Source organism: Teleopsis dalmanni, chromosome 1, assembly GCF_002237135.1.
Source record: "Teleopsis dalmanni isolate 2A chromosome 1, ASM223713v2, whole genome shotgun sequence".
Classification (NCBI taxonomy): domain Eukaryota; kingdom Metazoa; phylum Arthropoda; class Insecta; order Diptera; family Diopsidae; genus Teleopsis; species Teleopsis dalmanni.
Window position 1 is genome coordinate 198,076,608 of NC_051846.1, and position 24,339 is coordinate 198,100,946.

At 29.2% G+C, this 24,339-nt stretch overlaps 1 protein-coding gene and 1 long non-coding RNA gene across 6 annotated transcripts; both read right to left on the bottom strand.

Annotated features, from left to right (window-relative positions):
* Window positions 1-12,541: 12,541 nt before the first annotated feature.
* LOC119671188 (casein kinase I-like) lies at window positions 12,542-20,812 on the bottom strand. 5 transcript variants are annotated; one of them, XM_038081742.1, is made up of 9 exons: window positions 20,745-20,812; window positions 20,095-20,148; window positions 19,614-19,667; window positions 19,423-19,476; window positions 19,287-19,344; window positions 19,103-19,201; window positions 18,926-19,013; window positions 18,753-18,826; window positions 12,542-13,742 (listed from the first exon to the last, which is right to left on the bottom strand). In XM_038081742.1, the coding sequence occupies exon 9, from the start codon at window positions 13,720-13,722 to the stop codon at window positions 12,688-12,690; it is 1,035 nt and encodes a 344-aa protein (XP_037937670.1). In that variant the 5' UTR covers window positions 13,723-13,742; window positions 18,753-18,826; window positions 18,926-19,013; window positions 19,103-19,201; window positions 19,287-19,344; window positions 19,423-19,476; window positions 19,614-19,667; window positions 20,095-20,148; window positions 20,745-20,812; the 3' UTR covers window positions 12,542-12,687. The 5 variants fall into 5 exon arrangements, with proteins under 5 accessions (XP_037937670.1, XP_037937671.1, XP_037937669.1 ...); XM_038081743.1 differs by lacking the exon at window positions 20,745-20,812 and adding an exon at window positions 20,610-20,659; XM_038081741.1 differs by lacking the exon at window positions 20,745-20,812 and adding an exon at window positions 20,286-20,338.
* Window positions 20,813-20,908: 96 nt separating this feature from the next.
* Window positions 20,909-22,231, bottom strand: LOC119671190. The gene is made up of 4 exons (XR_005251771.1): window positions 22,130-22,231; window positions 21,224-21,264; window positions 21,066-21,159; window positions 20,909-20,972 (listed from the first exon to the last, which is right to left on the bottom strand). It is a non-coding gene; the product is annotated as an uncharacterized LOC119671190 (long non-coding RNA).
* Between the last annotated feature and the right edge of the window lie 2,108 nt (window positions 22,232-24,339).

Consider the following 24,339-nt stretch of genomic DNA (forward strand, 5'->3'; position numbering starts at 1 on the left):
AATCAAAAAACAACTTAAAAATTATTACGGGATTACTGACCAGTCACTGTAGATTGAATAATCACATATCCAACACAGACTTCTGATACTGTAGAGAAGAGAGAAAAATTGCGTACCATGTACTTGGGGACTACCCCACACTGATGCACAAACGGAAGAAACACCTAGGAGGGTATTTCATGAATCATAAGTATTCAAGACTAGAAAAGATAAGCTCTACATTGTCTTTCATTACAGAAATCTGACTTGGAGAAACACTCTAACCCGACTAAGGGGCACAATTGATCTTTTAGGTGGCAGTGCATGATTCCTACTTTTTAATAATAATATTGAAAATGTTTTGTAAAAGTTATTCTACTGAAAATAACTCATTTTTTAAATCACTTTAACAAACCTTTAAGATTTTTTTTCTTTCATTAACATCAGTTTCAATATTAAATATATGTGTATAGAATTTCCCTTTAAATTTTTTTTTTAAATCACGTTTTCATTGCATTCAAAAAATATTCACTGATGAAAAGTTCGCTAACTGAAATTTTAACAAATTTGCATTTTAGAAAGTTCCACGTAGATTTCAATTTCCACCAAATGAAAGTGTGAATAAATAAAAAATGTCACCACGGGTGATTTAAAATTGTTACTGTAAACTATTGACTTTAAAACTAACTTGCATTTAATTGAATTAATTAGTTCTGACTACGTGTATAAATACCAAGCTGAGTTAATAGTTCACAGATTTTAATTAAAGTGAAAAAATTTTAGTTTTCCTAATAATTTCAGTGATGGTTTCAGTTTATAATGTAAATAAATCAGTAAATATAGTTCTCCATATACACTGGGAAGTGGGTGAAATTACCAAATAATCACGATTTACGCCCTTTCACACACTATTAATTAAGTGAGCAAAATAGATATTTTAATTAAATGAAAACAGCTAAAACTATCAAATTATAAATGAAATTTGCACAAAATATTGCATTTTGTAATTCAATGGAGAAGCATTTATACGCATAATTATTGCCAGTTTGTTTGCACTATAAATATTTTAAAATATTCTAAAATTTAGGCATAAATTGCAAAATATTGCATTTAGAAACGAAAAATATTATTAACACTAATCTATGCATATTGGTTTTTATGTACGAGTAAATTGAAATATAAATGGAAATTCTATGGCTATTGCTTTTGTCGGGAAGTAGTTTGCATATACATTTTTACTAACCAAACATTTTAAATATTCCTAGAGTAAAAATGTTTCGAATTGGCAAAATTGTTTAGTATCTAATTAAATGATAAGTCAATGCAATTAAAAATTATGAATGAAATTGTTTTTAAATTTATGGACTTCATAAAATATTATTGGTACTAGGTTCTGTTTGAACAAAGCAACTTAAAAGTACTCAATTAAATGATTTCATATAATTTCACATTAAATTTTGTTTATATTTTGAACTGGAAATATTGTTGAGTAATAGCTAAAATCCGGCTGTTAATTTTATTTTTGTAATCCCTGCGTTATGGTTACTAAATCTATAGCTAAGATTTATTAAATCTTCTCTTCACTTATTACTATTCTTAGTACATTTATGCAGGTTCGCACATTAGCAGTCCTTGACACTGCGTCCAATAGTTCAATAGATGCAATAGTCTAAATTCTATCTTGTTCTGTGTAAAGTCACTGAAGACTTTCTCTCCACTTCACTGACTACATATAATCCATATTTAAGTAAAATATTCAAATATTTTACACAACCAGAATTTTTATAAACTATTGCTTATACTATTATACTTATACTCGTTTTCTGATATTTACTGGTTTCCAATTATTTAAGCACTGATAGAATCTTAAGTTGAATTTTAACAACATAATAAACAGTATAACAGTATAACAAAATTTTTTTTTATTGTTAAGGACATAGCAAATATTTTGTAAGAAGGATATGTACAAGCTATTTTTACACATATAAACAAATAAGGATAAAATTGAGTGTTTTTAAGCTGAATGAGAACTTAAAATGATGATACAAGAGAAAAATATTGTTGATATGCAATTCTTTTTATTATAATCTGTTACGTAGTTTCATGGTATTTTTGCCACACTTTTGAATATGATTTCCGGCATATGTCTGCCGTGGCTACGAGCTACATGCTCCATTTGATCAATCCAATTTTTAACTTGTTTTTGCAATAACTATGACCGTATGGCGTCAATGGTGGAATGAACATTAGTTTTCAATGCTTCAAAAATTGCTGGTTTGGAGACAAAAACCAATGATTTAATATAGCCCCACAAAAAATAATCGATGGGACCAGTTAACAGAACCACTCTTGGAAACAAGGTTGTTACCAAATTAATTTCGTAAAAAATCAATTATTAAACGTGCTGTATGGCGAAATCCGCCATCTTATTGGAATCAAATATCGTCGATGTTTGACTGATTAATTTTTGGAAATAAACATTTAGTCAGCATGGCTCAATAGCGTTTGCTTTTCAGTGCAACAGCAGTTAATAGCTTCCTCATTTCCAAAGATATAAGGACCAATAATGCCATCAGCGTGTAAACCGTACCAAGTAGTAAATTCTATTGGATGTAATGCTGATTCGTTAACGGCTTCAGTATTATCTTCACTCCATATACAGCAATTTTACATATGGACGTAGCTGTTTAATTAGAAATAATCTTTATGACTAAATATAATGCTTCGACGAAGGGTTCCATGAACTTCACGAGAACATTTATTTTTATCAAAGCAAATTTCCACAATTACGAAACGTTGCTCTAGCGTTAAACGATTCATGATGAATAGCTAAACTTTACTGAACAGAAATGTCAACATAGTTTGACATTATCAGCTGTCAAACCATAGTTATCAATATCGATAGTACTCGTATTGATGTAGCTAAAAAACACTCTTCATATATATAAATAAAATTTTTATATTTCCTCCAATTATATTTACATCGTGGAATAAAATTGCAGAAATTTGAATCATGACTTATAATATGTTTTACTTTCCATTTAGGATTAATATTGGAATAATTTTAATATACATGTATGTATAAAAAATTAATCCTAAATACAAAATAAAATATATTACAAATTGTAATAAAATTTCTATGATTTTATTTAGTACATATATTTGGCATATTCATATATCCTATAAAAAAATTAAAATATTTGTTCTCATTTATTATGCAAGTAATGCTCAACTATGTAGTATGTAGTATAAGGAATAGTATCACAAATCATTAAAGCCCATTTAAGAGGATAAAGTGATCAAATTTCTTTTTATCTGTCCACAGCCGTTTTGAGTGGATTAACTGAGACCAAAATAAATAAGTAAGTGGGCAACTGAGTATTGACAGAGTTGTTGATAATAAAAGTAGTAAGAGTATAGAAAGGATATCATAAGTAAAGCATTAAAAATTTATTGCTCCATAAGTACCTTAAGGGGTATTTCTACAATGTACATGCGGTATTCCGAAAGGCTATTTAGAAAAATTTTAAGTGAACACCAAATGGATTTTGTTAGTCGTTGCAATTGTCACTCGAAGTTGTTGCCAATTTTAAAAATAACACAATGTATTAGTAGAGGATTTGATAATAAATTTTGGGAAAGAATGTTACTAAAAATATATAAAAGAGAAGTGACGACGTGTTGCATACTTAATGGTTGCATTTCAAAAACGCATTTTTGCTTTTAGTAGTACAAATGTGAAAAAAAAATTTTACGATTTATCGTGAATTTGAAGAAAACGTTAAGGAGATGCTATATTTAATGCAGGACATTAAATTTATTTTAAAACATTTAAGCAATTTTAAGAATGGTGAAGACTTGTGGTGTTAAATAAGATTACTATCATTATAAAGAACATTTTCTTATAAGTTAGGAGTGTTAAATAAAGTACAAAATATTAAGGAACTCTTCATTATAAATAAGTTTAATAAAATTTGGTTTATAGTACTGTTATTCCCGAACGTCTTAAGAGTTACGTTGGAACTGACAACAATAATGTTATTGGTGTTATCTAAAAGATTTTATTTATTTAAAAATCAGTGTATTTGGTACATACACAAAGAGATTAAATAAGAAATTCAAGAACGAAACACTCTTTCTCTTTTGACAAACGCAAAATAAAATGCATAATCATGGCTGGTCAGCTATATAAGGTAGATATTTAGACATTTACTAACAACGATAAGATGACATTAGAAGTGTATCATAGATCTGTAGTCGTGCATGTCTCGGTTGTAAATGTCGTGTTCGATGAAATAAAGAGTTTTATGGGTTTTATCGTGATGCTGACTTATAATAGTAAGATGTATTAAAACTTAGTCAATTTGAGCTCAATAGGTGTGGGAAATAATGTTCTCTTTTGACAAATGCAAAATATAATGGATAGTCACGGTTGGTCAGCTGTATAAGGTAGATGTTTAGACACTTTTTAACAGCGATAAGATCACATTAGAAGTGTATCATAGATTCATCATAGATGGAAAGATCTGTAGTCGTGTATGTGTTGGTTGCAAATATCGATGGAATAAAGAGTTTTATGAGTTTGATCATGACACTGACTTACAATAGTTAGATGTATTACAACTTAGTTATGTTTCTTGGTTCAATCACGTCATAAAAATATTTTAAATGAAATGCTCTAGCTAAAATTAACTTTGATTAGATACAACTTTACGCAGATACAACTTTAGAAAAGGCCATTCATATTCTTAAGAAAATATAAATGATCTGAATTTAGGAGCATGAAAGGACAAAAGCAAAACGCTAGTAGTAATGACTAACTAACTAAACTGACTTCATAATACCGTTTATTTGGTTATTTTATACACACTTCAGTCCATTTTATTAACTAAATTAAAAAATGTATAAGTCTAATGTATAAGTCTAAATTATTATTTTAAATTCAGTTTAAATTTTTCATATTTAAAATAATTTTAATCATTAAAAATTATTTAATATCGTGGAAAATATTTTAAACTGATTTCCTAACATAATTAAATTCAGCACAGTACGTGATTATTTATTATTTCCATTTCTGTTAAATTGCAATGATTAAAAAGTAAGTAAAATATTTTTAATTTAGTTTTAAGGAAAAGGACAAAAAATGAAATGAAAATAAAATTTATTTCAGAAATCAATTTTCTCTTCATTTAAAAGTTAAATCAGTTTTCTTTTAAAAAGTCGCCATTACACTGCTGGGCATTTCCGGCAAATACTATAAATTTGTGCAATTGTGGCGCCATTGTCAGCGGTATTATATCCAAAACCACAAAAGTATTCTTAACAAAAGAAACGAAAGGACAGGAAGCGCACCACACTAACAAGGGAATGAATAGGATGGAAAATGGTTTTTCTGCAAATCGAAGACTATTTGGTATCATTTACAGTTCGTACGTGTACTGCAAAGTGAAAGCTCAACCCTTAGGGATGCGAACCGGAAAGACATTTAAAATAACTAAATGAAAATAATACAAATATTTGACAGCGATGAAAAACCTAATGGTTCATGTACTTAACCCAAAATTTAAAGTTCCAAAAAAGGAGGAAAATACTATCTGGCAACTGAAATAAAATGTTAATTGTTGTAAAAAAGGAAGAACTTATAAACATTTTACTTTTACTGACAAACTCAACTTGAGAGAAAATAACAGAAAAAACCAAACAAAAAAAAAATGTATGTAGAAAGACTAGATGAAAACTATTTAAATGTTGGAATTTTTTGAAAACGAATGATGCTTATCAGAAAATTGGCACAATTCAAATGCAAAAGGATATCCGCAAATAAAAATCAACTAAACTGCGACATAACAATTCGTTCAGGCTTAATGCTTTCAAAGCGAAAAAACCCAAATGGATACTAGCCTCCGCATAAAAATTAGCACTACGAAAATACATTTGAATTCGCTTAGTTCAATGCCTCGCAGTAAGCCACAGAATTAGGGCTTCATAAGCGAATGACGGTCATGAAGAATCCAATTTCACAAAGTCGGAGAGTTTCATGACTTTTAGTTTGTAACTGTCAAAAAATTTAAGTCAAACATGCAAAAGTTTTTAACAATTCCGCTGGTTGTCTTGTCATTATGAGCTTTGCATGCGGGTGAAGGTGTATGCGTATATGTGTGTGTTTGTATGTAAGTAAGTCTTGTTCTGCTAAATACAAAAGCTTGTCATACAAAAGACTGGTATTTGTTTAGGTGTTGTTTTAACCAACTTTTAACATTAAACAAAGAGATAAAAATTAGGTTAACTGTGCTTCCCCCTACACCTCCTAAATTGTTATAATAATAATTCACAATGAAACGAAACAAAGTTAGGTTTGTTATGCTAATGACACTTGTTTATTTTGCCATTATGCGAAATTTTGTGTGAATGCCTGTGTGGTGGGCCAGTTGGCTCACGTCCTGAACGTCCTGTACGTCCTTCAACATTTCGCTTTTATACAAAAACAAAAAATGTTTCAAACTCTTTGTGGTTGTTTAAATGGTATTTAAATATTTCCAAAATTTAGGTTTTCGTAAAAGTTTTTAAATTAATTTCAAACATTTTATAATAGACATATCTATCTATAAATATTTATGTACATTCATATACATTCATAACAAATAAATACATATACAATATATTATTTATATGTACATTAATGCATATATAATTATAAATGTACATGTAAATAATATATTGTGGATGTATTTCTCTATCAAAATTACATGCAGAGACTATGAGGATGTGATTTTGGTAAAATTAATGTCGATTACTATTGGTTTAGAAAACAAAATAATAGGTTATCCAATAGCGAGAATTGAGGAAAAGCATAAAAACGTATTTAAAGCAAAGCATATCTAGAAAATTGTCTTTTATTCAATTTTCATCTAAATTTAATTTATTATTTCTGACATTTTTTTAATTAAATGTATAAAAATGACAATAGAAAAGCGTCAATGGTATGGTATGAGGGTTTTTGAATTAGGCTAAGGCCCCTATGCACTGCGATCATCTTGATCTATTGTGCACCATAAAGAAAGCGTACTTAACAACTTAAGTGAAAACATTACCGTAATTAATAGCTAGGAAATGAAAAAATTCGGTAAGCAACATATATCGAATATCAGAATGGTTCCAGGTTCCTCGGAGAGTTATGCAGATCTAAGGTCAATTATTGCTTAGTCTAATGAAGTGATAAACATTAATCCATTCAAGGCGTAAAGAGGGGTTTTGAAGATACCTCGAGTTAATGAAGAGTAAAAGTGCTCAAGTACACTTGCGCAAATAGCTTCAACATAGAATTATCTATAACTAAAAAATATATTGATGGTTGAATTTTAAATGTAAATGAATATAATATTGCTTCAATTTTAATCTATAAGTTTTTTGATAAGGTTCTTATTAATATATATATTAAGAATAAAAATATGTTTCTAATTTTTATCTAACTAATCTAAAATAATATTATAATATTTATAGTTTATATATCCTTTAAAGAGATATTCTGCAAACACTTTCGCTTAAATGGAAAGACTTTGTCTTCATGAGTTTAAGATTCTCCGTGATTGCACCAACAACAAACGCTTGAAGGCAAGCAAAATCTGTTCTAAATTTTTGATCCTAATTTTTTATTTTTAATTTAATTTTTCATATCTCTTATTTTTCATTTTATACTCTTTTTTGATCCAATATTTAATAATTTGTAAATTGTTATTTATTGTTTACATACTATTTATATCTTTTTTGGTTAGTTTTTAAATTAGTTCTAAGATGATGCCTCAAAAGGATTTTTTCCATTAAAGCATTTTTAAAAATAAATAAAAAATAAATAAATAAAAAAAATATCCTGACCACCTACTTTACCTGAGAGATCAAAATGGTTTTGTTAGCTATGCACTCAACCCTCCCAACACCTTATGTTATACCTCGTTGGTAGGTTCTTGGCTTCAATATTTCCTTCTATAAATATGATTTTCATTGAATATAGAGTTGTCATATTAAAATTAAGTTCATATAATACTTTGTAAATTTTTAAAATAACTAATATAACTAAAAAGGAGAACTATCTCTGCAGTCATACCTAAATTTAGTACTTCAAATGAGTCAGTAAGGACTCTTTCGTAAGCATATTAGTTAAATAATGATGAGCAAATAATGATGAACAATTTTTGGTGCCAAAATACACTTAAATTTTTTCTAAGTTTTCTTTTAAAATTAAATCAATAAATTAAAATGAGTGTCTTTACTAAAATCTTAACGTATTTGTTTTCAAAACTGAAGTAGTATTAAAAATTTTACAGATTTGAGCACGTATTTAGGATTTAAAAATTGTGATTTAGAATGATTTTAATAAAAATCACTAGAAGGCATAAAAAAGTATTAAAAACAAAAACATATATTGTTTGTTGCTTTCAGAGGAACACTTATGAAGAAACTTCTTTATCGATTTTTCATTTTGTAAAAATTGCCAAAAATTTTCTCATCTATTTCCATTTAAATTGCCCAGAAACTTTGCCAATAATAATAAAACTCCATTAGTGCCGCTTCATAAAATAAACAAAGCCAAAGCAAAACGTGAATATTGCATATAAAAGAAGAAAGAATTACACAATATAATAGAGCTAAAAAGGAAAACAGATAAGAAGAGCTCCTTTGTAAGGATTAGAATTTTTGTAACTCATACGCCATGTGAAAATAACAGTTACTTTGGTAATTTTGTGTTAGCTGCTTTGCATGCTTGTTTTGATGCTTTGTTAAACGCATTATTATCCTTGTTCTATACAATGCTGTCGAAAATATTTCCTGATACTACTTTAACTGATTTAAAATAACAAAATACTTTTTTATTTGGTGTTAATTTCGTTTTTAAGATAATTGTGTATAGAAAAAATTCAATTTTGAAATATACCTGAAATGCGCAATGAATTTCAAAAAAAAGTCCTTTTTAGTATGAAATCTCTTATTTACTCACAATGTGTGTAAGGTGCTAGCTTTTATATTTGCAGTACTTGTTTATGTTTATCTTAAATTCTGCCTATATTTACTCTTAGAATTGCACTACTTTCGGTCTACTTTGTACTTTATTGTTTTATTATATGAGGTTTAAGGTTTAATAATGTTTAATTTTTTGATTTGTAGCGATAATAGTATATAATATATCATCAATTTTTTCTTGATTGATATGTTTTTTGGAGACTTCAAATACCATGAATCGAACTCATGTCCTGCCAAATTTAAAGCTCAGAGTCAGCGCTCCTTAACCAAGTGACCCAAAGTCGTATTTGACTTTTACGTTTGTACATTTTCCTGGACTTTTTGTTTACTTGCTATGAAAGTTTTATTAACAAATTCGCGGACTCTGAACTTCAAATTTGGCAGGACACCAGTTCGATTACTGGTACTTGCAGTTTCAAAAAATTATTTACGAATAATTAAATACAAGAATTATTTTCAAGACTACTGATGTCGAGTATTTGGCAATACTTGAAACAGCTGTAAAGTCAACCAAAAATTCAATTAATTTAAATAATATAAAATTAATTTTTGTTGTTGTAGTGCATTACTTTTTGAAAAACCTCTTGATATTGTAATAATTACCAGATTCCATATATGTGACAGAAACTTCAGAAACACTGATATATTAAAAAGAGTAGAAGATATTTTATGTGATATTTATGTGATAGCAATACTTACATTTATATATTAGAAAGAGCATAAGATAGTTTTTATCAAAACGTATTATTGTATTGTATACATATTATATTGTATACATTTACATTGAGTTAGACACGTAAGTATATTTCTTTAGTATCTAATAATTTATCGTTTTAATGACAAAGTTTTTTAATAAGACTTTGTCTATTGGAGAATTAGGTCGTTTAAAAACAAAAGTATTATTTAATATATAATTCCTGAAATTCCTGTAAAATCAAAGGTATTAACTCAATTTAAGTGACAGTAATGCTTACATTTATTTATCAGACTGAATACTGTAAGTTTCCCGAAGTTGCTGTAAAATTGAAGGTATTAACTTAATATGTACTGCTTTAGCTTTGCTGTATTTTTGTTTGTATAAAAATGGTATTGGCTTTGTTATGCATGCGTAACGTCAAATCACAACAGAACCAGATTTTACTTGAAAGTATTGTATTTTTTCAGTGGTTTTTACTTACTGAATAGTTTTTATTACCATTTTATGCCACAGGATGAAAACGTTTTGATACAGCAGGAAGTTTGGAAAAAAATGCCATTGAATAGAATAGAGATAGAATTTTTATCGCATGCGAAAAATCAAGTTTACACAGGTGAAAATGCTTTAAGTTAATAGTGGTATTTGAATCAGATTAGAAGTGGGAATTTGACTAAACTTTCCGTGTATGTAAAAATAGTAACAAATATTAATTCTGGAAGTAGAACTTTACTCAATTGTGTAAAGAATTCGTGTTTTTTTTTAAATTCTTCAGTACGTTAGTTTTATTTCAAACATTTTAATTTTATAGTTAGAAAGTTAAACCTCTTTTAATTTAATATACAAAAATTTAAAGAAAATCAAAGAATATGCAGAAAAGAGTAAAATAAAATAAAACTAAGTAAATAAAATAAAAATTTAGAAATCAAAAAATAAAATGAAGTGAAATAAACCCAATTAATTGAAATAATATTACATAAAATCAAATAATTTATTTTATATAAAATATTATTAAGTGCAGAAAGTATAATCAATTTTACTAAAGGAGAGTATAATCAATTAAATATGATATATATAAAATACACTTTTGCTCAAGTAGTAGGGAAGAGTGGTCAAGTTTATGCATGTATTTCCATTTTTAGCTATTAGGAACCCAATTTAATTAATCCTTATTTATAAGATTTAAATTAAAAGTAAATTATTTATGGGTTATGTAAATAAATATCTACAGTATTTTAAACTAGCTAACATTTCAGTAAACTTTTTAAGAGTTGCTTAAAATTATCATCATGTATGTTAGGTAGGTAGATGAAATGAAGAGAGGAACGAATCCTGCTCAGTTAGCTAATGGCTTTAGTTTTGATTCCACAATTCCTCGTAATATTAGGTAGAAAAATGGTCTTGCTAAAAATAATCGGAGCATTCAGGCCAATGCTCATGCTGGAAATATCGCATTCAATAGTTTAAACCCGGTTCCAGACAAGCCTGGAAATAGATAAAACAGGTTTTCTGCTGATCTTCTTCGAGTGCCGGTAAACATGCACTAAAGGTGATTCTACAGGACAGACAAAGCTAGGCTCCATGTTTTTTTATAGTCCAGTGCCCCGTTAGAAAGCATAATAATTTAGATTCTTTTGATTTGCTTCTGTGTACTAAGTGGAAAGTTCTACAATTGGACTGATATACATAATATAGAAATGGAAATAATGAGGTAATATCCTCATGAGGTATGAAATTAAATAAGTTTGCTATGTTTTGTTCTTTCTCATAACAATATAATTCCAACTAAACTGGGTTTTAGTCTTCAATTAAATGGATCACTCTGAACTTGACTGATTTTTAGTGCTAATTATAGTATGTAAAATATTTTTATGAGAATAGCCATTTGATGGTTGAATAGCTACACCATTTAAGAATTAAGAATATTATAATTTATATAAGAACCTCATAACTTAATATTATTATAGTATTTCTGAACTCAGATGTTTTCCAAAAAGATTTTAAACTAATGATAAATGTTCTAAATAATGTCAATAAAATATAATTAATTTAATGTTATTCAGTTGAAAGATAAAACTTTTACCTTTGAAAGTTAATTAAGAATTTAATACCAAATCACTGGTAATATCAATATGAACAAAATAAGTTATTTTCAACGTGTATGAATTTTACCAAAAATGAACAACAAGAGTGGTAATTATAACACCAGCTCAGCATTATTATGCCAGGCTGACAATATGCCATTAAAATCAGTGTTCAACATTTTGCATAATTCTCTGAATTTACCATCGGCCGAATCCATAATCAGAAGCAAGTAAAACGGCTTAATTCCATGCAATGAAATGCCTTTAAATGCATTAAATATGCAACGAGTGGAAAATGTGTTGCATGCTGTGTGTATCATTGTGAGCTTCCTTGCCACTTTGCTACCGCTCTGATCCTCGACTGAAGTGGTATAAACTCAGTGGTAAATGTGTGTAACACTGGCGATGACTTCCAAAGGATGGCAAGTTTCATAATAAATAAAATAGTAAATGGTAATGACTGTTACTTAGGTGTTCATAATTATTTTGCTGTTATAGATACGGAGATAATTAAATTAATGCAGACGAAACAAATGAGATTGTATAAAATATATAAGTGACCTTAACAAAAAAAGAATTTTATTTTTGATTTACAAAATTTTGTTCTATTGTTTGTTCTATTATTTACCATCATCTTTATATATATAATTAATATTATCAATTCTAACCAAGTGCTTCTGAAATAGCTGATATACTAATTAATTAAATAAATTATTTAAATTTAGATATTACATTGGTTAAAAGATTTTTAAGTCTAATTTTGGTGCTTTAAATTTTTTTCGCAAGCTCTTCTTAAGTTTCTATATAATGTAACAATCATTTGTCAATTATTATATATAACTGAATACATAAAAAAATCTTTATAAAATAAAAACAAGACTTTTCTAGATTGTTTGTTTAGACAAAGTAATCATATCATCTCCTTGCATTCCTTTTTTTCTTTCTAAACTTTTGCTTTTTCCATTGTGTATTTTTCTTATTTCTGACTGAACGTCGCTTATCTGTAGTTATTTTCTGCATACCTTTTTCAAACCAAGTAACATTAGGAATCCAATCGAAAGTCGACGTCAAACGAATACGCATATTAGCTAACTTAAAACGAAATATATCCTTTAAATATCTGTAGTCCGGAGTTTCCTTAAAATCTAAACTACGACAATGACTCATATATACATTAAAAATATCATCTATTCCTTTACACAAGTCATTAATAGACGCAGAAAGTTTCATTTCCAGCACTTTATCTGCTTGTTGTCGACTGGTTTCAGCTGTTATATTATGCCATGGTAGTTTACCTTTTAAAAAATATATTAATACATAACCAAGAGCTTCGATATCATCACGCCTAGATTGTGTCTTGTTTTGTAATGCATTACATGAAGAGAAATCCATCGTACCATAAAAGGTTTCATTGTCAACACACTCAATATGTTCATTGGTAACAGAGTCTCTATATAAATCCGAAAATCCAAAATCAACAAGATATATTAATGAACTTTCTTCCAGTAACCCTGTTAAAAAATTTTCTGGTTTAATATCCCTGTGTATTATACCTTTAGAGTGGATGAACTCTATACGATCAATCATCTGATCGGCTAATAAGCACACAGTGTGTAAAGTGAACTTTTTCCCACAGAAACTGAAAAAGCTCTCCAAAGAGGGACCTAACAATGTCATCACAAGTGCATTATTTTTCTTCTCCTTGCCATAATATTCGACTTTGGGGATTCCAATACCATCACTCAATTTACTATAAAAGTAGTACTCATATTGCAAAAACTTAGAGTTTTCTTTTTGGCTTTCTAGTTTAATGGCAACTTTTTCCCCTGATTGAGTATTTTCGCCAAGATATACCTTCCCAAAAGCACCGCTGTTGAGTTTTTTAATGCATTTGTACTTTTTGTCAGCTATATACTTATCAATTAACTCTTTCCTTACGGGTTTTGACATTTCGATTGGTTTGAACGAAACTGAAATAGGGAAAAAATTATTTAAATACATATAGTGGGTTCATAATTTAAATATAGTTTATTTAAATATAATTTAAATATATAAATTATTATTAATTTAATATTTTTAACAAACTATTCAGGTAGTAACTTAAAATTAATGGCAACTATTCGAACTTGCCATATCGAACCACGACAGCACTGAAGTTCATTATGGATCCAGAGGGGTATGTCTTTATTAAAAAGACAGCAGCTTTGAGTGCAGGTGCTGTCAGTCAAAACTCTATCAGCAGACTAGTTTCTGGCATAGAGATCTACGATAGGATAGATCGCATGAACATGAAACTTTTCTTTTGTAGAAAATTTGAAGTTCTCATTCCCGATCGATTGGACTGGGAAAATAGCACTTCTGGAGTAGAACCAAAAGTGATTTTGTGGTACATCAACGGTTCAAAAAACAAAGAAGGAGTTGGTGCAGGGATATTTGGTCCTAAAGCTAGAATCTTGTTCGCGTAGTATCCAACGCGATACTACTCCAACGAAAGTTTCACCACATCTTGGTCTGCGCTCATATCAACATTAATAATGGGTTGAAAGGTGCCCGTATCTGTACTCACTCAGATAGTTAAGCAGCAATCCATCAGCAATCCTGAAGTTTCTCTCAATGCTTCTGTTAGATTGCTATTTCACGCTGTAGCTGTGGTCTTGCGAGGTCAGGATCTCTCATTCAACTCTGTGGACCGGAGCCATTTTGAGGATTAAGTTGGTCTACAACTAGGTCTTTGATTGATAAATGGTTTTCAGCTGAGAAGAGTCGCTACTGACATGACGTTCCAGGTAACCATCAGGCTAAAGAACTGGTTCATCCCAGTTATGGTAAGGTATCCTTCTTCAGCAGCAAAGAGCTGATGTTACTGGTGGAACATTTAGCGGGTGACCATGGACTGCGTTATCACCTTAACAAAATGGGACTGCCTGAAGAGATAGACTGTCGACTCTGCTTAAAAGCAGACGAGACTTCCCGTTACCTTCTCTGTAACGGCCCTGCCTTGAACTGGGTCAGGAGGAGGAGGTCTGTATTAAGAACTATTCTCTCCTGCTGACATTAGGAGGTCCTTAACGGCTGAGAATCTGGCTGTCATTCGGAAGGCGGAATATCATCAGTTCGGTTAGGATCTGTTGCATTACTAAAGATCAACTATGGCCGCAGTGTTTTTCTCCGTTGGGAGCTGATACTCTTTTTATTTTTATTCTATTCTATTTCAATATTGTAATAAATTTTTTAAATATAACAATTTAAAACAATTCTATATTTCATTCAGTTCACACTGTCTTTTAAGTGTAAGACAAATGAATTTAAATTTACTAAAGGTTTTATTATGTGCTTATGTTAAAGACACAGTACGCAGGATATTGTTTTTCTAATTAAACTATTATGCCGGCACAAATAAACTTTATTTCCTAGAAACTTAAATAGATGTTACGTTGCCACAATTTTTAATTATGGTGCGCATAATTCACCGGTAGTTGTTTAGAACTGGAGGACTGAGTATATTGTAATATATTTTCTATGTCACGCTACAGAGTTATAATTTATGTGTACAGGGTGTCATTGGTATAAATTAATTTACTTGCATGTTTAATGTGCCCTGCCGGCAGTTCCATAACTGAAATAAAGCTTCATACATATTCTTGGCTGTGGAAAAAACAGGAAGGACAAATACACAATTTTATTTAAATTGCGTGCACAAAATACCACTTTGTTTAAGGCAGTTCGGCTAACAGAATTTAATAATAATAAAGGTTGTAATTATGTGGGTTACCTTTAATCATCAGAGAAGAAACAAGAAAATTTTACGGTACTTTTTATTAATAACAAAATACACGAAGCGATTAAAATATGACTTAAGAATTATGATGTCCTTTGAAATAAAACTTATTTTGCTTTTAGGCATGCGATAATAATTGTTTAATGTTGCCACAATCGCTAATTTTCAACACATTCTACTTACGGCACTTTAATTGAAAAATATTCTACATATTTTTATGTTTCCCAACTTGATAGAATGCCTTTAAAACTTTTTATTGCAATTGTTCTCCACATACATATCAAAAGAAATACTACATGAAAGCAAAGTTTCTGGAGTAGCGATGGCGAACCTCTTTAAAAATACGTCCTAAGTAGAATATTGTAATTGTTGTAATTTTGACATGTCCGAATAGAAGATATATAAAGTGAAAAATGAAAACGTGCCACAGAAATGATGATACGTGCCATTAGTGAAAGCACGGTATAGGTTAGCAATCGGTGCTTTAGTTCGATTTGGAAGAACTGAGCAAAAAAGCTGAGTTAGCGAAAGTCTAACTTAAGGAAATATTTTTTAGTTCAAGCATTCACTACTTGTTTGTCGAAGATATATATTGAAATATCTATGCAGAATCAGTTTTCCGTATAGGGTTGATTTGTAATTGTTCAAAATAGAGTACAAAGTTGTTGAAGTGATTTGATTGGTTTTTTAAATTAACCCATGAAGTATATTTCATTGCAAACTTATTTGGCGAAGTTACAATGTAATCTGCAAATTTTTCTTTGTGCTCGAAACTCCAGCTTCTGGAGCTTTGATACTTTCAAAGCTGTATGTTGCAAATGTCCAACATATTTTTAAATCCTTAAAGGATACACTCTCAGTTCTTTAAAATAAAGCAAAAGTATGAATTGTCACCAAGGTGATTTATCTAATTCTTTAATTTAAATACATATTATCAGTTAATAAATAAATAAAGACACTTTAACAGAATATAATACTCATGATTTTTTCTCAAAAACTTTACAACTACATAAGAAAGCATTATATATATTCAAAAATTTAATTCTTTTCAAATCATTTGATTAAATGTCATGCCAATAAATCTTGATAGATTTTTCGAAAGAATAACAACATTACATGAGGTATTATGCAAACAAATTATATGTTTTCTTAATGCATTTTCTAATATAAAGTTTATAACAAACTCTTGACCCAAATAAAAACCCAGACGAAAACTGATTTATATATTAGTTCAGATACGTAATGGAAAGTTCTGTCTAAGATCTTTGGTCTTCTACTAGTTGGCGACTACTGTCGCACACGAATAAACCATGAGTTGTACGAGCTTTATCATGACATTGATATATTTCAGTGAATTAACATTTAGCAGCTTTACTGGCTTGATCTCCCCCTGCGGTGAAGGGGTTAGAATATTCCCGCGGTAGGCATGTCTGTCGTAAGAGGCGACTAAAATCCCGGTGCCACGCCGACACTTGTGTAAGAAGTGTGAATGGTAGTAGTTGTTATCCTCGCCTGCGAAATTTGACCAGAGATGATAATATCTGGTACTACGGGGGTCAGTGGCACGTAGCTTCGTCTACGGTGACCAGTTGAGGTTGGATTCGTAGTGGTTGTGTTTAATACCCAAACTTACGCGGGAAGAATGTTCATTCATTCGGCGTGGAGTTGCATATTCACCACCGCATCGTAGGCGTAAGCCTCGCATCGTACCAAGCTGTAAGTTATACCTTTTTTTTTAAAAAAAAAGTTATACCTTACACACAATTCTTCATTGGTACCGGTGGAATTACTAAGGAGATGCCAATGGGGCGTTCATGGGCGCAATATACCGATGCTTCTGTGAGGAACACCGTGATATTAAGCATTTACGGCAGGAAATCACGTTAATAATTCTGAACTTTACTGACTTGGTCAGGTAGTGGGAATGGATGAAGATGCTCCAGCGAAAAAGGTACTTGAAGCAGTAGTTGGATGAAGAAGGCATAGAGGTAAACCCTGTCTCCAATGGAGTGATCAAGGTGAGGACGCACTAATCGGACTTGATGTTTAAGACTGGAGAAGGTGCGCCTGCAGCAGATATGCCAGCCCGGTAACGGGTTGTTATGGTTACATAAGTAAGTAAGTACTTAATGGAAATGCGTATATGCTCATAATGTCATAAATATTAAAAGCTATTTACAGAATCATGGTACATGACTAATTTCGCGTAATTTGTGGTGAGCTTTTCATATAAAAATCCCTGTTTAAATGTTACAACGTATATATAGTAAAAATATTTTTAATACGAGTTTCAAGGCACTAATGTAGTTACTGTTAACTCGAAAAAAATTATTATTGAACTGAAGTTAATATTAACAATCTATAAAGTAAAATACTTGTTAGTCCCTTTGTGTACACATTTTCACTTTTTGTAAAAATGCTTTTAATATCCTTACGGACCGCCCGTGAATAAATTGAATGCATTTATGCTTTTCAGAATTTTTTTTTTTATACTTTCACTTTTATGCAGCTGTTCTGTTAAATTGTATGTAGCTTTTTTTTTTTTAAAAAAAAAAAGAACAACAGAATATTGCAACGTTGGCAAACGGAAAATGACAGGAACTTGGAATGCTTGTATCCTTAAGTGCAATCGCAAAAAAGTTTTATTTGGTGCACACATACTAGGAGTGCCCGAAATTGTTCATAGAGATACTCTAACTACAATACTTGAGAACTGTAAATCATAGTTTTTCTCGTTTTCATTTCCATTACTTTTATCATTTGTTCTTTATTTTTATCTTTGTTTAATTGCCACGAACTACAGAAGCTCGGCAATTGTGGCTAAATAAACCAATTTTAATACCGAAAGTTTTCATTTTTGGTTTCATACGCTTTTAGCTTCTCGATTTGAATTGGTAACAGAATGAAACTACTTTTATTTTTAGTTTTATTATAATTTGTTTTTAAGTTTTAAGCTCATTTGTTGTGTGAAAAGTTTACCAAAGAAAATAGTATTCATTTTCTTTAAATTTGATGCACGTAGATACACTCTACTCTCATATCATATTGCATTTTAAGATAAAAGTAAATTTTCGGAGAAAATTCTTTGTACTCTTACTACGTGCTCTAATTTGCATCTTTATACTCTTGATATGTTTATATTATATTAATATATAAATCAAAATAAAACCATTAAAAATTTTTGTTCTCATCATTTTCATACCTTTGTGAACCAATGAAATAATAACTAGACCGTCAAAGATAGCTTGTGATTTCCTGGAAATTCCTTAGAAGTCACTATAAAGATAAAAAGATTTCGTAAATGATATGTTCAGTTTTTTAACTTTAAATTGGGAGAAAGCCAATAAAATGCAACATTTTTGAGAATTACTTTACCTCCCACAATAAATGCTGGATATTCCTCCTAGATAACAACAAAAGTTAGGAGTTTTACGGCCAAAACAGTTGCCTTGCAGAAATCAAACTAGAAGGATAAACAAATATTAATTAAAGAAAAAGTTTGTTTAAATTGAAATAAAGAAGTAAATCTTAATTTGATTATTTCTAGCTTACCTCTCTAACGAATACTCTCTAACGAAAGTATTGGATATCAAAATGTGATGCTTGAAAGCAATGTGGTGCCTTATATAGACTATATAGACACTATAAGCACTATAAAAAAATATAAGTTAAGTTGAAATTTTGTTGGTTGATGTAGGGGAAAGAAAGGAAATTAGTATAAAAGTTTTTATTTTACCTCTCAGGATATATACAGGATATTTGTATCAGGTAGTAGAAGAAATGGATAGTCAACACTATAATAGAAATAACATTAAAAAGGAATAATCGATAAATCCAAAATATTTCAAAATTTACCTCTTTGTGTAATTTACCTCTCTGTGTAAGTACAGGATATACGTATTAGATACCGAAAAATTTGCGGTTGTCTGTTAAGAATAACATTCTAATGGTTAAAATTTATTATATGTTTTCTTTAGTAAAAAGAAAATAATAAGTTTAAAATAATTTAATATAATTTAATTTATAATTTAATTTATATATAATTTATATATTTATAATTTACCTCTCTGTGTAAGTACAGGATATGCGTATTAAATGCCGCAAAACAAGTGGTTATCTATAACAGATAAATATTATAAGTCAAAGGCAAGTTTAATAACTAAGTAAAAGGAAGATAATAAGTTTAAAATAATTTAAAATAATTTTACCTCTCTGTATAAGAACAGGATATACGTATTAGATACCGAAAAATTTGCGGTTGTCTGTTAAGAATAACATTTTAATGGTTAAAATTTATTATATGTTTTCTTTAGTAAAAAGAAAATAATAAGTTTAAAATAATTTAATATAATTTAATTTATAATTTAATTTATATATAATTTATATATTTATAATTTACCTCTCTGTGTAAGTACAGGATATGCGTATTAAATGCCGCAAAACAAATGGTTATCTATAGCTGATAAATATTATAAGTCAAAGGCAAGTTTAATAACTAAGTAAAAGGAAGATAATAAGTTTAAAATAATTTAAAATAATTTTACCTCTCTGTATAAGAACAGGATATACGTATTAGATACCGAAAAATTTGCGGTTGTCTGTTAAGAATAACATTTTAATGGTTAAAATTTATTATATGTTTTCTTTAGTAAAAAGAAAATAATAAGTTTAAAATAATTTAATATAATTTAATTTATAATTTAATTTATATATAATTTATATATTTATAATTTACCTCTCTGTGTAAGTACAGGATATGCGTATTAAATGCCGCAAAACAAATGGTTATCTATAGCTGATAAATATTATAAGTCAAAGGCAAGTTTAATAACTAAGTAAAAGGAAGATAATAAGTTTAAAATAATTTAAAATAATTTTACCTCTCTGTATAAGTACAGGATATATGTACTAGATACCGAAAAATTTGCGGTTGTCTGTTAAGAATAACACTCTAATGGTTAAAATTTTTTATACCATATGTTAAGCAAAGTTTAATAACTTTAAGTAAAAAGATTATAATAAGTTTAAAATAATTTAATATAATTTAAAATAATTTTACCTCTCTGCGTAAGTACAGGATATGCGTATTAAATGCCGCAAAACAAGTGGTTATCTATAACAGATAAATATTATGAGTCAAAGGCAAGTTTAATAACTAAGTAATAGGAAGATAATAAGTTTAAAATAATTTTACCTCTCTGTGTAAGTACAGGATATGCGTATTAAATGTCGGAAAACAAGTGGTTATGTATTATAACTTCACTGTAATGATAAAAATATATTTTAAGTAAAAGTGAAGTTTAATAACTTTAAATAAAAGAAGGATAATAAGTGTAAGATATTTTAAAATAATATTACCTCTCTGTTTAAGTACAGGATAATTGTATGCGTGGACAGGACGCTTACCTAATATAAATAAATACTATAGAAATAAAAAAATAGAAGTTAATTTTGAATTTTGTTGTTTAAAAGAAGAGAATAAAATTAAGTATAAAAGATTGTTAAATCATTTTACCTCTGTATAAATACAGGAGATTTGTATTAGGTATTAAAGTAAGTGACTTGTATGCGCGAGTTCAACAGTTGCTTAGTCGAAACTAATGCTGTGACTTTAAAAAAAAATAAAAAAAAAACAATTAACAATAAATTTGTAATATTTAAAAATTATCTTACCTCTCAACGTCAACGTTAAGGTTGCTTAGTACAAATCAACACTATAAAGACCATAAAAATTTGTAATATCAATTTTTGATCTTTTTGTTATTAAAATTTCAAATAGAATTTAACATTTGATTTAACATTTATATTTAAGGAATAAAGCAGTTATAAAATAGTGAGGTGAAAAATGGTTTTGAATATATAAAAAACACTTGATATATCGGTAAAGCATGACATTAGATTAACTGTCTTTATACATATGTTTCAAAACAAATCTGAGGAAATAATTTTTTCTAGAAACTAGTACGATTTATTAATTTTTACAGCAGGAGTTCTATTGTCACTTGCAGACATAATCTAGTTTTTTAGACTTCGCAATAAAGCAGCAATTAAAGTCATTTAACTTTTTATCATAAAATCAAATTTAATTAAACATTTTAGAGCGGAAATTGACGTATTATTATAAATCTCTTATCTGGGTTCTCGTATATTAAAACATTGTAAAGAATTAAAAGCAACGGCTAGACCAATCTTAATGTTTCCCATGATATATCCTCATAAGGGATTGTTAAGTATTAAGAAAAACTAATGAAATTGTGACTGTGTTCTAGTTTATCAAAGATGTGAATATAAATAAAGACTTGATTATAGTAACAGTCAAACAATATTGAAATAGGAAGGCAACAACAAGAGATAGGTACACTCAGAGTAGGTGGACTTATTCTTAAAAGTCAATGAAACCCTCTATATATATGCCCGCTTCCTCTTAACAACCAACTTAGAATAGCATTAACTATATTAATTTTAATTCATCGTAAAATTAAAGATCATTCAACGTAAAGCTCTACCTTGTCTTAATTGCTACCAACCCCAATAACCATTCATAGTTATTATCAAAATAATTAATATAAATTTACATACCTTTTGTAGTAGACTTATTATGTTGTCTTTTGAGAGCAGTTTGAATAGTTTTTTTCTATTAATATTGTTAAACGTCACAGATGAATTATTTTAAAAGCAGAAGTTGAGAATGTTTCTTACATTCAAATTTTTTTAAAAAAATTTTGCCTTTACTACTTTTTTTTCCAAAAGTCAAAGCATACTAAGAATAACAATTGAATTGACAGTGCTGTGTTTATACAAATCGAGAGATTTTCCCCTTTGTGTGAATCAAAATTAAGTGTACCTACTTGAGAATAATAAAAACTTTCAAGTTCTTTTATATCCAATTAAAATAATTTTAACGTTTTCACATTCCGTATTCTCTTTCCATATTAAAATTAATCTGATTACTTTAATCGTCGTTTCTATTTATAGATGACATTTAAGTATACAATAAAAAGCTTCACTAGAAGGATTAACCATTTCAAACATTAACTAATCATACTTCATCTGTACCAACAATTTGGCACGTGCCCTTTAAAAATCCAAAAATTTGTTATATTTGGTCTGTGGGTACAGTAAACCTAAGATATGGAATAATACAATGCTTAACAGTTTTGTGGAGGAAAATACAGTATGACTCACAAACAACGTAATCGGAGCATTTTTCTCGGTTTATCATTTTATATTTTTGTTTTAACTTTTATCCTTTTAGATATTTTTTTTTGTTTTTCTCTTGATTTTATTAAAATATAAATCTAGAAATTTGTCGTTTCTTATCCTGTCGTTGGATACAACTAAACGAACGCCAACCAATCAGTTGAGTCACGAATATTGTAACGTTGAGATTAGCATATCGTAACCAAACATGACATAAGTTCGATGAACCTTAGGATTCTAGCACAAATGATAGACAAAATAGCGGTAGGGGAGCAAAGAAGCGACAGAGCTACTGCTTGCCAACGCTTACCACTGCTTGCCACTGTTTGCCGCTGTGCTTGTGTATTTCAAACGTTCGCTTGTTTGCGTAGGGTTGACAACTTTATTTATTTTTACAGATTTACGACAGACACTTTTGACTTTTATTTTTAGTGTGTTAAGCTAGTCAAATGACCCTATTTTTTATATGTTATTTCATGATACCGCAGACATATATCATTTTGATAATGTATTTGCTGGCGACATGTCGTTAAGTTTTTCATTCTTAAAAGTGGTAGAAATTTATGAGAAATATTATTGTAATAAGTTTTTGTAGATGTGAGGGCGGGCGGCATATAAATTTAATTCGTTTCGAAAACAATTTTAATAAAATATTATTTAATTTCTTTGTTTTGAGGAGCTCTGCTTTAATACAGTATTGAATTATTACATTTATTTGTTTAGTGAACTGCTATTTGATATTAGTTAATAAATATAATTGCAAAAGGAAAAAAATTCGTTTTGTTACTGAAAACATATATTGATTGCTAGCATATATTTAAAACAATAGCAATTTTATGTACTTATATCTGAACGAAGACGCTCCTTTCTCTCATAAAAGTAGAGAATAAAACGGATTACTGGGATAATATACCAGAATTAAAAGAATCCAAATCAATTATTCATACACATAACAATAAGAAATACCAGGATTGTATGAACCTATCAAAAGAAAAACTTAGAATCATCACAGGAATCCTAACAGGACACTGGAAACTAAAACACCATCTTACAAGACTGGGCATACATACGAATACAAACTGTAGATTCTGTACAGAAAATGAGGAATCAGCCACATATGTGCTGTTAGAATGCCTTGCGCTAATGCACATACGGAATAGGCTACTGGGAATGAATATTCTTACGGAAGAGGCAATAAAACTCTGTAAAGTAGGTTCTATACTACTTTTTATTGACGCAGCAGTGCTTAGAGATCTACTCTAAACCTAGAAGGGGGCACAATAGACCCGACGGTCGCAGTGTCACATCCCCTAATAATAATAATTCGAATGAAGAAGGCTCCGTCATATTAATAAAGAAACTAATAAGAGATTTTCACACTATAAATTCAAATATGTGCTAAAAAGGGAGCAAATCAACTGATATCAAAGAATAAATACTGAAATTAAGAAATTGCCATCATTTCCGATCAAAAAATTGCCTTCGTGTGAACATCGCTAAGCCGTGATAGCACAACGGGTTCTGGATACTCCAACCTTATCTAACCTAATATAGCACCATAGATGATATAGTGTTTAAGTATATACATT